The 14,796-nt window shown below is 49.0% G+C and overlaps 1 protein-coding gene across 1 annotated transcript in view; it reads right to left on the bottom strand.

The window, feature by feature from the left end:
• Positions 1 to 14,796, bottom strand: part of LOC144096885 (uncharacterized) — a 30,343-nt gene that overhangs the window by 3,920 nt on the left and 11,627 nt on the right. The window contains exons 3-6 of the mRNA XM_077629717.1: positions 10,042 to 10,059; positions 8,799 to 8,891; positions 6,060 to 6,107; positions 5,577 to 5,624 (exon numbers count right to left, since the gene is read on the bottom strand). Of these exons, the coding sequence (XP_077485843.1) occupies positions 5,577 to 5,624; positions 6,060 to 6,107; positions 8,799 to 8,891; positions 10,042 to 10,059 (207 nt within the window). The remainder of the gene's footprint in view (positions 1 to 5,576; positions 5,625 to 6,059; positions 6,108 to 8,798; positions 8,892 to 10,041; positions 10,060 to 14,796) is intronic.

Consider the following 14,796-nt stretch of genomic DNA (forward strand, 5'->3'; position numbering starts at 1 on the left):
CCTTGATATACGTACTTGTGATGCCGGACATACCCTCAAAAAACGCACTATTATCTGGGTGTTTGCCCAAATCGCGAAAGCTTCTCGCGTTGTCTGACATTTTGGCCGCACACGCTCCATTCTCGCGCAAATACTGCCGTTCAAACGATAGGCAGAGAGAGAGAGAAGCAGAAGGACGGAAAATCAGGGAGATTAACCAGGTGATGCCCTGTAGGCACACGTGGGGAGGGGAACATAGTGAAAAAAAGGGAAGAAAGAGCGACAACAAAATGGGTTTTTCACGTCTCCATCAACCACTATGACAAGGGGACAGAGGGCGCACATTAAGGCTTAAAGTTTATAGCCGGGAACTCAACCCCGAGTCCTTTAAGAGCTTCAGGAGCGCCTTAACCGCTGTCCTTTGCGATGAAGGTTTTGTCCAAGCCCCAGAATCTTGGTTTCTATAAGAGGGCGAGAGTCCAAGCGGCGGAATGTAGCAGCCAGGGAAGCACGCTCTCGCGCAAAACGAGGGCAGTCACAGGGCAGGTGCCTGATCTTTTCATCGCAACCGCAATGCTCACACGCTGGAGGGTCCGCCATTACGATAGCCAGGTTTACGTTAAAGACAGTCCTTAAACAGCACGATAAACAAACCGCGCACTGTAGCAGACGACTAACCCAATGATTTTACACCTAGGTGACGCTGGCGCACGCCAGAGCCGGAGGCGGCCAGGGGCCCGGGGGTATCGTCTGGCGTGTTATTGTCTACAGACGACTAACCCGATGATTTTGCACCTAGGTGACGCTGGCGCACGCCAGAGCCGGAGGCAGCCAGGGGCCCGGCCTTATCGACTGGCGTGTTATCGTCTGCAGACGACTAACCCAATGATTTTACACCTAGGTGACGCTGGCGCACTCCAGAGCCGGAGGCGGCCAGAGGCACGGGGGTATCGTCTGGCGTGTTATCGTCTGCAGACGACTAACCCAATGATTTTGCACCTAGGTGACGCTGGCGCACGCCAGAGCCGGAGGCGGCCAGGGGCCCGGGGGTATCGTCTGGCCTGTTATTGTCTGCAGACGACTAACCCAATGATTTTGCACATAGGTGACGCTGGCGCACGCCAGAGCCGGAGGCGGCCAGGGGCCCGGGGGTATCGTCTGGCGTGTTATCGTCTGCAGACGACTAACCCAATGATTTTACATCTAGGTGACGCTGGCGCACGCCAGAGCCGGCCAGGAGCCCGGGTGTATCGTCTGGCGTGTTATCGTCTGCAGACGACTAACCCAATGATTTTACACCTAGGTGACGCTGGCGCACGCCAGAGCCGCGGAGGCGGCCAGGGGCCCGGGGTATCGTCTGGCGTGTTATCGTCTGCAGACGACTAACCCAATGATTCTACACCTAGGTGACGCTGGCGCACGCCAGAGCCGCGGAGGCGGCCAGGGGCCCGGGGGTATCGTCTGGCGTGTTATCGTCTGCAGACGACTAACCCAATGATCTTACACCTAGGTGACGCTTGCGCACGCCAGAGCTGCGGTGGCGGCCAGGGGCCCGGGGGTATTGTCTGGCGTGTTACCGTCTGCAGACGACTTACCCAATGATTCTACACCTAGGTGACGCTGGCGCACGCCAGAGCCGCGGAGGCGGCCAGGGGCCCGGGGGTATCGTCTCTGCAGACGACTAACCCAATGATTTTACACCTAGGTGACGCTGGCGCATGCCAGAGCCGCGGAGGCGGCCAGGGGACCGGGGGTATCATCTGGCGTGTTATCGTCTGCGGCGCCGCCATCTGATACAGTGCGCGGTTCTCTTTCGTGCGCTTGCCACGGCATTTGAGAACTGATTTTTCGGGTAATGTTCTCTAGGCTTCTAGTTTGAACAACTGTATTAGTGAGCGCACGCGGCAGCACGTCGGACCACACAACAAGCTTGACCGATTAGGGGAAGCACCCAGCTGATAGAGCGTCCTTAGGGTCTAAGTACGACTTCACAACACACTCGCATCGTGGCATTTTAAAGCGATAGCTTCAAAACGATGCAACATACTTTCTCACGTTCTTCTTCAAAGCACTCTCCAACTGTTAATAAACAGCCGCCTCCATGTGTGCTCTAGAAAACGAGAAAAATATTTTTGAAAGTTTTGCTTACATGTGTTTCAAAGGGCCGCGCTCCCGTTCCGTAAACCTGAATTAAGGGCAGCGCAGCAAGCTATGGGAAAGAACATGATAACTGTAGCGTTAATAAAAAAGAATATAGCAGAATGAATCAGGGTATAAACTTTAGTTTATGATATCCTGGAGAGAATCAAGAAGAAATTGGCACGGGCAGCGGATGTAATGCCAAAGCAAGATAATCGATGGCCACTTAAAGTAACAGGGTAGATTCCAAGGGAGGGCGGGCGTATCAGGAGGCGTCAAAGGCGGGCATAGGAGATTAAGAATTTTGTGGGGATAAGATGGCGGCAGCTGTCACCGGCAAGCATTTTTGAATGGATATGGGAGCGTAATTTGTCCTGCAGTTGACGTAGTTAAGCTGATAATGATAACGATAATGATTAACAGCTTAGAGATCCCACACGCTATGCCAGTTAGCACACCAAGACCATAACGGGACCATGATTCGTAACAGAAACAAAAAGGAAAAAAAATAACATGACACTCGGGCACCTGACATCTCAGCCAAGGAGTAAATATGGAGATAATTTTAACAGGACAGTGTTCTCCCTCCGCCTCCATCGAAATCTGTTTGATGCAACTTGTCAGCGATGTAAAAGAAGTAAAGTTTGGCCCGGACGCTAGCTGGTACGAAACCACGTTCTCTGCGACCACAAAATTTAAACATATGCCTAGATTACCCTGGCGCGCTTTTTCCTTTGCTACCTCCGAGCTGGCCTCTCATACCATAACTGTACCTCCGTCTACGCGAATCTTGAATGTTGTCTTTCCCTCTATCTCGCTGTCATACACCTTCCCCCCCTGCCCCCTTCAGTACCTGGCAGAGCCTTCTGCACTGGCGACAGATGCGATAGGTGATCGAAGTTCTGGATGCTTTATATGTGCCCTAAATAACGTTGTTTGGATCTACCGAGAGGCTAATGTCGGCTTAATTGTTTTACAGCAGTGCGATGAAAGAGACGAGAGGAACACCGGAAGAAAAATAGTTTCCCTCCAGCAACATTGAAAGCTGCTTTAAATAACGTCCTTAAGAATTGAGCAGAGATCCTGAAGTAACTGGTAACTGAGCTAATTAACGCGTCACTTGCTTAGGCCGTCGCATGGGGCACGCAGGAAGGACACCTCTTTCATGCCGCATACGCTTTCTATGGCTATCTTCCAAGAGTACAGGAGCCTGGCTGCGCGTCCGGCAGGCGGCCTCTCACTAGCAGTTCAACATCACGGACCTCTGCTGGAAACGCCATCGTCAACTATGGTCAGCTGCAACTCAAGAATGCTGCGGCGAATACCCCTCAAAGAAGGTCCTCGAGCAAATGTCGTCGACCGGTTTTCATGAGACAGAGTCGAGGGAAGAAAGGGAAGGAGAAATGCCTTTGTCTCCGTGCCATGGGTAATGGGTTGGTCCTTGTTCGGGCTAGGGGAGCGGATGGGTTAACGGGGGAAGTGGAAAAGACAGTGCGGGGTCGCTAGGGCTGAGGACAAATACCCTTGTCCCTTTCCTGCCTAACGTCTGCTTCAGAGCCAGAATTGGGCGACGCCATTGGCTAGACGGGCCTTCTTCGAGAAGCATTCGCTGCTACATTCTTGAGTTCTAACTGACTATAGAAGCGATGTAGAGATCGGCTACGTTCCGACCAGCAAAACTGATGCCAGCGGGAGGCTCAACGCATTGTCACCTGTAACAGGACAGGGCGCGATCGTTGCCTCTCGCAAGGGCGGCAGCCGCAAGCATTACCGGTTACCAGCCGTACAACTCAGGCGAAGCCTTTCGCAAATGGGACGCCTAGTGCAATGCCAATCGACAGGCTGACGTTACGAATGCAGTACGTTGTCAAAGGAACATCGCGCACTAAGCTAAGCTGTGGTAAAGCCATCGAAGCGGATGTCTATAGGTCGGCACGCCTTTCCACGACTGACTGGACCCGAGCGTGGGTACATTTACTTTGAAAGCAGCAAAACGACGACATCAAAAGCTGGGCCTGAAGGCGGGTCCGTCCACGTCTACGCCTGGAATACTGCCCCAGAAATGACACGGCAGAAGCTAGCCTTCTAAGCTAGCCTTCTACCATCTGAAGCAAGTCAGACTAGTTTTTGAGATGTGGTCTTCTTGACTGAGGTGACTAAGAACTTCAAAGCTAAACCTGTGTTCATTTTATTGAGACGGGGTCTGGTACAATGAAAACTGAATTTTTAAGAACTTGCATTTTAGGAACAACAACACAGTCACTGCGGTAGTGAATACAGGTTTACGATTCCTGCTAGTTTTTTTATCTGGAAAAATATACCAGACAATTTTTTGGGGGAATTTATTGCATCATCAGAAGCAATGTTGTCATCCCAGTGAAAAAGAAAGGATCCCTTATATTTTCACATGCTTCTGCCGCCCCATGCAGCCTTCATATTTTCTCATTCCTGAACTTCCGGAATGTAGAAAAACGGTCTAATCAGTTACATATATCTTCCTCTACTAGAGCTACCGTAGGTCCGTGCTCACTCTGCTCATATGGTCGCCTTCTTCTTTATCACGTGTTGAAGCCAGCGTGTCCTCTCTGCGAGTTTGTTCTGTGTTTCTGGTTTCTTATCCCGAAGCGTGATAGTTGTATTTATAGTCCCCATGGCTTCAAACAGCTGTTTCTGAAAACTCTTCGAGGGCCTTCGTTACGCCCCCAAGTCAAGTTCCCGTTCGGTAGTTTAGCATCGAGAGTTTGAAAAACTTGCTGTGCTGCTGTCTTGCACTTCTCATTTTGCTCATGCTGGTGAGCTTGGCCCTCACTGCAAAGCGCTTCTAAAATGTACCAGATTAGTGAGAACAATGCTTCGTGATCTAATGCGCTGGCATCCGGGGCACTGAAAAGTAGCGGCCTCACTGAGATTCGTGCATGAGGGCAGAGTATCCCACGAGGCGCCTACTAAGCGCACTTTAATCTCAGAACCACGTTTTGTTTCATTTGGCCTCACCTAAGCACTGTCATGCCAGTTTTGAGCCTGCTTTTTTTCTTTCTTTGGACCCTCTGCGGCTACATTTTTTTTAGCTGCTACTTCATTATCAACGTCGAAGCGCTAGTTCAATGCTTGGTTATTTCATACGGGTTATTTTTTTGTTATACTTAATGACTGCGGTAAAATTTAACCACACGGATACTCGCGATTATAGCTTCCAAGTTGCGCTTACGTTCTCAACAGAACAATGCCATCCGCAAATCAAAAGGCGCTGAGGTCCCGTTGGTATCCGAAAGTTGTCCTTGTCTAGCTCATTATCACGCCCTCTGAGAAGGCTTTACTGACCACACTTCACATGCTCATAAAAGTTGTCCAATCAGCCTTACTTAATAATAAAAAAACATTGGCAGTTATAAAAAAATAGCGCGTTATATTCCATGACAATGCAAAATCAACTGCTACCCTGATGTTTTCCCACTCACCTGAAATTTCTGCAGTCCTTTCGCAATGCGAGAATTAGATAGATGACGCTGTAAGAAACAAGGTGTGTTTTTAGAGAACGATGTTAAAACAAAAGAACTGCTGACGTGCCTAACAAAACAACTGCAGTGCATTTGACGTTCTGCTCCTAATTTATTTCTCGATGCTGCCGTCGAAGGTGCCACAATGTGTAAGGTTCAGTACCTGCATAAACAGGTTACGCGCCTACGTAAGTGATGTTTGGACCAGCCCCCTAAACTGAAACCGTGCATGAGTCATGTAAAGCCGGTAATCTTTGACACTGTGTATTGTTCGTGCATGCGTGCTTTATGCCTCAGTTTGATACGTGGTGTTGGCTTGTAACTAATATGCTGTGCGCATGAGTATTTAGAAATATCACGACGTTCTCAGACTGTGCTGTCATGAATGCCGCCGCTCTTCTATATTTAAGCAGTAGAAAAAACTCAAGATAAATGGGCACTCACCTTAGACTTTTTAAGAACGAAGCGATAGCAAACAGCAACCTTTTTTGCCTGGAGTAAGAAAGACGCAGCATGGGAATAAGGTGCATGAGAAAACTATATTAGAACAGTATTTAATTGATCTTTAGGACGTCAGCCACAAGAATAATTATAGATTATCCACGATAGCGAGACAGCAAGTTAACTTTAATAATAATGAATCGTGACACTACCAATAAGAATTATGACGCAATGTGGCAGCATTATTACTGCCACCTTCACAAAAATTGACCGTCGTTTGTCTTATGCAGCGGCAAGAATGCAATGTAGAGAGGAAGGTGGAGTCGGTGAAGGAAGGAAGGAATTAAAAAATTTATAAGAAAGAAAAGGCGCAGTGACTGTCTACTTCTCAGTGGACCCGTCAACTGCGCTGTGGAGATGAGAAAAGTGGAGAGGAAAGTGGAGCTTCAATGCGCTAGCATTACTAGGTTCATTCAACAGTACGGCGTATTAGGCTAGTTGAATATCATACATCTTGCAGAATTAACGCTACAAAAATGAAGGGCAGTGCAAATAGACGACACGGAAGCTGACTGACAACTGGAGGTTTGTCGAAAAATAGGCGATATTTTCCGAGAAAACTGCGCGAATACAATTTCAACAGCAAAAACAACAGATTAAAGCAACGGCAATAGTTAACTTTGAAAACGACGGGCACTTGACAAGATGCGCTAAGTTTCTTGCTGGCAAAGCTAGAGAAGGTTTGGCTACGCACATGTTCACGGTCTTTGGTGACGTAATATTCCTGAAAGATTTCCCTGCACAGCTGGTCGCTGCGATCGTACGCAACCGTTTTATTATCTGAGTTCGGCGTACACGTGCGATTCTCGCGTTTCTTGCACTCTTGGCAGTGTAGCAGAACATTTGAAGTAACCTATCTCTTTTTGTCTAGTGTCTTTCAGCGGGAGCACTTTGTACACAACTCATTTCTTGCAAGCAGTAGATTCGGTGGCGTGCTTTACTGTGCGACTTCGTTAATGTTCTTGGCACGAAGAAAGTCTCATTTTCTTACCGCCGCGTACACTCCACCCGACCATTTGCTCAGCGGCCGTGTCATCTATTCTTGACTGTCCGTTGTTTTTGTTGCGCTAAATCTGCGAGAAGTATAGTCAACATGGGCAAAACCTGGTGTTGGTGGTTTGAAGCCTAGGTGTAAGAGAGTGAAAAGCGCAGAACCACACCGAGTAGGAAAAGTGATGGCTACTATATATCTGATTTGAACTAACTGACCAACACGGTAATAAATGCATTGTAAAATCGAAGCTTTAATTGCTGTTGATGTCACGGAATTCAGTTCGTCAACCCAAATCGGTCAAACAATCGGAATCGCAATGTTAACGCATCCCCCTCCGCATGAACCGTATTGATCGTACGTCTGTTAACTTTTTTTATGCTGACTGTAACATTTACTTACAATCCAGTAAACGTTGCTTTCGTGACTAGCGTACCTGAGAAGCACCGTTTGCTATTCAACAGCGCAGTTCGCGTTGTGCAGACATCTAGCTCACGAACTGAAAGGTGCGTGGTGCTCCGGCACATCTGGCGTGTTTGAGAGGCGCTAACAACAACTTCAGTTGTTTTGTCATAACAATGCACAAGCGGAGCTACGACTAACAATTCTCTTGCAAGGTATACCCTACCTGCATGATAACATTCCCACCACAATCGCGTGATAAGGTAGTACAGAAACATACGTGCCTTCTTTGAGATAGCGATAGTATACAATCGTGCCTCGTTAATGTGGACACTTTGGTTCCCGAGCAAAAGTGTCTATAAAGCGAGTCGTCCGTAATAACGGATCATGAATAAAAACAAAAACAAATACTTTGAAAATCGTTTTATGATTACATACTCCTCCTAAGCACCGTGGCAGGCAGTGAAATGGAAATTGGGCAATCTTAGCAGCTGAGGTGCATTATGCTGGTCGTCTTTATTTTGAAAATCAAATGGTTTCGGTGGAAGCCCGTTTGAAGTGCCTAGTGGTCCACAAGACGGATGATAGTGTCTGTTTATGTGATGAAGTATCTCATACTGCGGCTGTTAACATCCCAAAAACTCTGTACTCACTCGGCTGGCAACTGCTGAATGTGGTTTTCAACGGAGCATACAGATAATTATTTTTCGCAAACAGTCATCCAATGTGGCAAAAACAGTAAGGCGCGTTGGCCTGGCACCTTACCACTGTAAAGCATGAAATCATGCACACACAGAAAGGCAAATACAACGGCATTTGCACATTCGTGTGCTTTTCACTCGTTTTCTGCAGTCAAAATACAAGGGGCGGAACATCTGGTAGCGGCGCTCGGGATTTTGTTCTCATCGCTGTCCATATAAACGGGAGAACAATACATGGGTTCCAATGGGCTCCGTGCATTTTCACCCCGTTCATTGTCCGGACAGCGAGTTTCCATATTAACGAGGCGTAAATACACTTAAAAAGTTTGATCCCCCAGAAAACTGTCCATAATTCGAGTCGTCCATATTAACTGGGGTCAAATTAATGGGGCACGACTGTATATCTGGCTGAACCTGACGGGTGCATGCTGGGACGAACTATCAATAAATACATGTCAGAATGGCCTTGTCCTTAGCGTTCGTGAACAATCGAGCGGTAAAAAGATTCATACCATCATTACAGCGCGTATCCGTTCGTACAGACAGACCCGAGACCCAGATTGAACGACGCAGTGGCATGATGCTTACCAGTGACGACTTATGCTCGCACCATGCAATGAATTCTCGTAGAGTGAGCTCCTGTCTGTGCAAGATGCAGTTCTCGAATTCCATCACCTCTTCCTACAGGTTGGAAACAAAGATTAAAACTCGACGAAACTTCTCTATAGCCTATAGACAATTTGCGCGCATTTTATTAGGGCTGCTTCAGTAGCTTTGAGAACAAAGGGTCAATTTCTGACTATACATTTTAAATCACTAATGCTAAAATCCACCAAAGTCCCCACGGTATAGCCAACCCTTGTAAATGCGGAATAGACGCAACCTGTTTGGAGATATTGCAGGTCGACGCACAAGAGATTGCTACAGGAGGATACATGAGATACAAAAGAAGACTGTGAGATACTTAATCACTCTTTTCTGGGAAAACTTTAGTACTGAACGGCCTGCTGGACACATGCGATCTCTTCTTGCAGGGGGCCGCAATGCGTATATCGCAAGAATCTTTTTCCTTGCCCCGCGCTGTAGCGATGCACATTTGATTCCTTTTTAATAAAAAAATACACGCAGCGCTCATTATTAGTTCTGGTAAATGGTTTCAATTCGCTCTTCGAACGCGAAATATAGCGGTTTAATAATAACCACCTGTGTTCTATTTTGTTGGGTGCTTAATTATTACACAAGGACAGTTGGTGCCTGCATGAACCTAGACTTCGGATGTTCAAGATGTTTTACCTGGTCGGTTTGAGAGTCCTCTGATTTGGTGGTTTAAAAGACGCTCAAACTTTAGTATAGACGTTTGAGAGACGACTTCGAAAGGTCGCGCAGTTCTGCTGTGCGCAAAAAAAATTTCGGAAGCGTTTTCAATGGCTGAGCGGTTGCAATTTGCTTTACAAATGCCTTTTTTTCTTTTATTACATCGTGACTGAGTATGCTAATAAGTAGCGGAATGCTCGTGCTAGGCAAGATTACATAAAACCCAGGACGTTGAATTAGTGTCATATTTAGGCCAAGCATATTTGTTTCCACAAAATGAATAAAAATTTAGCACCACGCACAGTTTTTTTTCCCTTCAGACATCTTTCTTTGCCATGAAAAAGTGCCATATTAGCGTTAAGCATTAAAGTGGAGAGCGGGCTCTCAATTCGGTGCTTTTAGATTTTCCTTTGGCTGAGAGCGGCAAGGCTGCTCTCGCTTATACAGAGGTTGAGAGAGTTGGCATGGCGACGCTCTCGAGTGGTAGAAAGAAACAAATAGGAAAAAAGGCACTTACAAGAGACAGGAAGTTCGACTGCATAAGCCAGACGGAAGCCATGGAAAAGCACATAAAACACCTGTTTTTATTTGTAATAAAAACAAGCACATTGCTTGGCAGGCACTTCTGAATCAGAAAGTCTCACTTAGATGAGCTCCGTTAATAGACACCAATATATGACTTCAATAGCCCGCTGGGAGTCAAATTGCATGTACTGCGGCATGACGCACTTTGCACGGTTGGCCGCTAATAAGCATGGGTGCCGTAGTATACGCATTCATAGCAGTCACTTTTAAGGTATCACTGCCATATTCCTGACTCAAAAGTTAGGCTAAAAAGCAAAGGGCAGTCTATATTTTATAATTTTTCCTGTTTCACGTGCCTTCAGCAAAATACTGAAGATTTCCGTCGCCAAACCGCGTCGAGGGGCTTCTAACTGTGCGCATGCATCATATCAAATCGGTCTTCCTAAATTCTTCCAGAGAAGTGCTCAAGCGATTGACAGATGCATAGGGACAAATGCACTGGTCTATTTATTGTCGATTACTGCACGAATTGTGTTGTCTAACAAAAGCATGTAGTTTTAATGGACAGAAGAGGCTCCCGGCATGTATCACCCCAAGCGGATTCTCTAAAGGGCCTGTCACACTAGGCCAACAGTCGGCCGACTTGGTCTGCCAAAACCATGTCGTCGTGATGTCTGGCTCTATGTCACACTGCGCCGACTAAAACAGTCGGCCGACTGTCGGCGTCGGCGCCATGTCTCCCACAAGACGGCAGTTGGCCGATGGTCCGCCAACTCCCATGTCACACTAGCGAGACAGCGTGCGAGACCTCCCGCCGACTTGACCCTTTCTCGTTCTCACTCTTTTGTCATTTCCTGCTATGCGAAATTCATGGGCTGGGACGCTTCATTTTTAACTCTTTTAAATAAATCCCACCATAGTAAAACACTCTTTAACAATCGTGATTATGAACCTAGGCTGAGGGCAGCCCAGTACTGAGCGGCCCTTATTTCTGGGTCAGAAAGGCATGGCTCGAAAAAAAAAATCCTGTCGCTCGCGGGTCAACAGGACGGGAGAGATTAAGGCTAAAATAGTAAAAAGAAAATCTCGTTGACGCGAATTCGAACTAGGAACCTCTGGAATGCGAAGCTACTGCCATACCGACGACGCCATGGAGAACTGAGCAGTTTTTGTCCTTCAGAGGCGCTGATAAGAAGCACTCCGCAGTGTTGCACTCGCGACAGAAGTAAAGCCGGCGACCCATGTGCGAAAACTCGGCCGGCGCGAGGCACCGGTCGCTGCTTGCGCATTGCAGCCCCACTGCAAGCAGGGACACACGGAGCAGCAAGCATCGTTGCGCCGCTCGACTCAAGCACTCGAGCTCAAAGTGTACGCTTTGCCACCCGCAGCGGTCTGATTACTGCGTGTTGAAGTTCGCACCAGAAAAGACGAAATAGCCATATTATCAGAAAGACCGCCTGCTATACACGAACAGCGACAAAGCATGCTTGCGCTAGTAGCGAGCTTTCGGCAACGGCACCGCTCGCGGTCCCGCCAGGCGACGAACTGTGCTGCTGCCCGGCGCAGCGGACGCCGCTTCGCAAGTAGCCTGCGCTATATCTCTTAATATCGCTTGGCTGTTAACAGTATAATCGCACCATGAACTAAAATTATGGTCAATTTCCGCGACACCTTCGGCTGCGGAGCTAGCGGACAGCTGCGGGCGACAGGCGAGCCGGACCACAACGGCGGGCCAGCGGCAGCTTGCTGGGCGATTCTGGCGAGAAATTTTGCTCTTATCAAAGTTGTTGCTTTTACCAGCAACTCGGTGTTGATCAACGATCCTCAGAAATGATACATTTGTCACATTTCTCAGTCTCAGCGTTTATTTCTTACGTCAAAAACAATCTTAAGCTGATTTTTATAACGGCGGCGGACGGGATCCATGCTGGCCTGCCGGCGAGCAGGCTCGGTTTACTTCACGTTCGCACAAGAAAAAAAAAAAAAAACGAAACAGCCATGCTATCAGAAAGGCCGCATGCTATATTCGAGCAACGACACCATGCCTGCGCAACAGCCGCGCTTTCGGCAACGACGACGCCTGCGGGAGCGCCAGGGAGACGAACTGCGCTGCTTCCCGGCTGCCGTACTCGTCGCTAAGCCTAGCTGGTTTCGCATCGATGCCGCAGCTCAGGGAGCTTTGTAACTAGCCAGCGCAGTAAAAAAGGAACTCCTCTAGTCACATCAACCTGTCCGATAATAAAATAAAGTTATGCTCGATTTCCGCGACGGCTTCAGCAGCGGATCTAGCAGACGTCAGGCGAGCCGCACGAAGCAGCAGCAGCAGCAGCAGCAGGCGGCTATAGGATGAAATTTGCTTGTATCGTAGTTATCACTTCAACCAGCACCTTGGCATTGGCCAACGATCCTCAGTAATGATACCTTTTTGGACATTCATCTATCCCAGAGCTTGTTATGAACATAAACAAACAGTACCATAGCGAAATCGTGTTCGTGTCTCGTGAATGTTTTTGCTCAGCGACCGATCTCGCGACGACACGGTCGGCAGACCGGTTTTGTCGGCGTCGCGGGCGTCAAAGCATGTCACACTACGAAGACATCTGGTCGTCGGACGAGTTGGTGTCGTTGTCGGCCTAGTGTGACAGCTTGGTCTGCCACAGACAAGGTCGGCCGACAGGGTTGGCCGATCTTTGGTGTCTTTGTCGGGTCGGCGTCGGCGGCGTGTCGGGCTAGTGTGACAGGGCCCTAACAGAACCGTGGAAGTGGCAATTTGTCTTTGTGAGTGTCCCATGCAGTGGTTAACGATGTTAGGGAATTACGGCTCACATGAACTTCTGCACTGATTCGCTGCCATGGACAAAACTTGGATTCATGTTAAACACCGGAAACCAAGAAGCAGTCGTAAGATTTGTGAACGCTCTGCTGCCACACAAAAATGCCCTATGGTCGGGTATAGAATTTTGGGCCAAATAGCTATTGTGACGTTCCTTGTGTGTGCTACGAGGTTCCGCGTTCGACGGCGCGGCGTAGACGGAGACCCAGATGACAGCGGCATCATCAATTACCCAGCCATGCTCTTTGAGAGTGACGACCAGAACGAAGGGGTTTAAGCACAACCGGACCCAACCGGACCCGCCGCCGCCGCCGCGGGGAAACGGGCTTTATCCTCCCCAATTGCCGTGGCGGTTCCAGGGGAGGCCTCCCGAGCACATCCCAGGACAAGGGACCAATTTCCCGGCCGATGACCCGCGGGAACTGTCAGCGGGCCAGAGCGCGCCTTACCTTGAGGAGCGAGTGTCAGTTGATGGATGGAGAGGCCGGTGACCCGCGGGAACTGCTGTCAGCGGGCCAGAGCGCGCCTTACCACAGCCGACGCTATGCGCTACCTCGAAGACAACCTTCTTTCCCTCGGACTCAACACGTGAGGGGGGCGAGACCATAAGTGCGGTGGTATGTTTGTGCGCCCAAGTGAAAGCCCTAGCCCCCCTCCTTCCCCTCCGGCGTGGGCGTCCTCACCCTAGGGAGTGGGGGGAGAAGAGGATATAAAAATCGACAAGCAGTACGGAAGAAGGACGCTCAGGACGACATCGTTCGCCAAGAGGGCCTTCAGCGCCGAAGCCCGACGGCGTGCAGCTTCTGCCAGCAACCGCTCGAGCCCAACTCCGGAGCCACTCCATCGCCCCCATGAAGTCGTCGGCACGTAAGCTCGGACGCCCCAGCCTCTGAATCTTAATCATGTATAATTATTGAATATATCTGTTTGTTTAAACTGAGCCATACGGTGTCTCTTTGCCTCTCCGTCCCGTGTGGACCTGCGCATTATGGGGGTCATCACACTGGTGTCAGAAGTGGGGTCTCAAAAGCAAATGTCCTCTGAATGCTGTGACATTCATGACTTCAAAATTGTAATCAAAAGGGAATCACGGGACTGATTGTGGGACTTTTACCCCCATTTGAGAGGCTTGAGGCACTGGAGGGCTTGAGAAAAAAAAATGTCTGTATCTGAGGGAGCTCCCACTCCACAGCCGTCGCTCGGAGCAAGCATGCTGGCATTAGGAAGCGTCATTTCGACGTTTACGGGAGATAAGACAGGGGTTCCAATCTGCGATTTCTTTTCCATGCTAGAAGAGATTGGGAAAATGGGGGGATGGTCCGATGCTCAAATGCTGGGAATGGCGAGGTGTAAGATGGCAGGAGCTGCTCATGATTTTGCATGGCGAGACGAAAAAGTAAAATCCACAAAATCATTTGCGGAATTTAAGAAGCTCGCGTTTGAGCATTTCGACGCTTAACCACGTCACGTGCGGGTACAGAGGTTCCGTGACGCCGGACTGATGGTAGGGGAGGACGTGCGAACGTTTGCGTCGCGGCTTCAGCGCTTAGCGCGCGATACGTTAAGCAGGGAGGAGGAAGGAGACCAGCTAAAGAAGAAATACGCGGAGGATATACTTAAAGAGGAAATGACCGCTTTGTTCGTGGCTGGTCTGCAAGACCCCGTGCGCCGGTTCGTGCTCTCGCGCAAGCCGAGCAATTTCGACCAAGCCGTGGAGGCCGCATTGGATGAGGAACGAAATGAGGCGTTAACGACAGCCGCAGCGAGAGTACGCGTCATAGAGAGAGCGGTGCTCAACCCTGAGGTTGCTCTCTTGACAGAGCGGTTAGATCGCTTAGAACAGCTGCTATCTCAGCAGGTGGAACGCCAGGTTGAAGCGCGCGCTCAACAGCGCCCATTCGCTGGAAACCGGAG

Source organism: Amblyomma americanum, chromosome 1, assembly GCF_052857255.1.
Source record: "Amblyomma americanum isolate KBUSLIRL-KWMA chromosome 1, ASM5285725v1, whole genome shotgun sequence".
Taxonomy (NCBI): domain Eukaryota; kingdom Metazoa; phylum Arthropoda; class Arachnida; order Ixodida; family Ixodidae; genus Amblyomma; species Amblyomma americanum.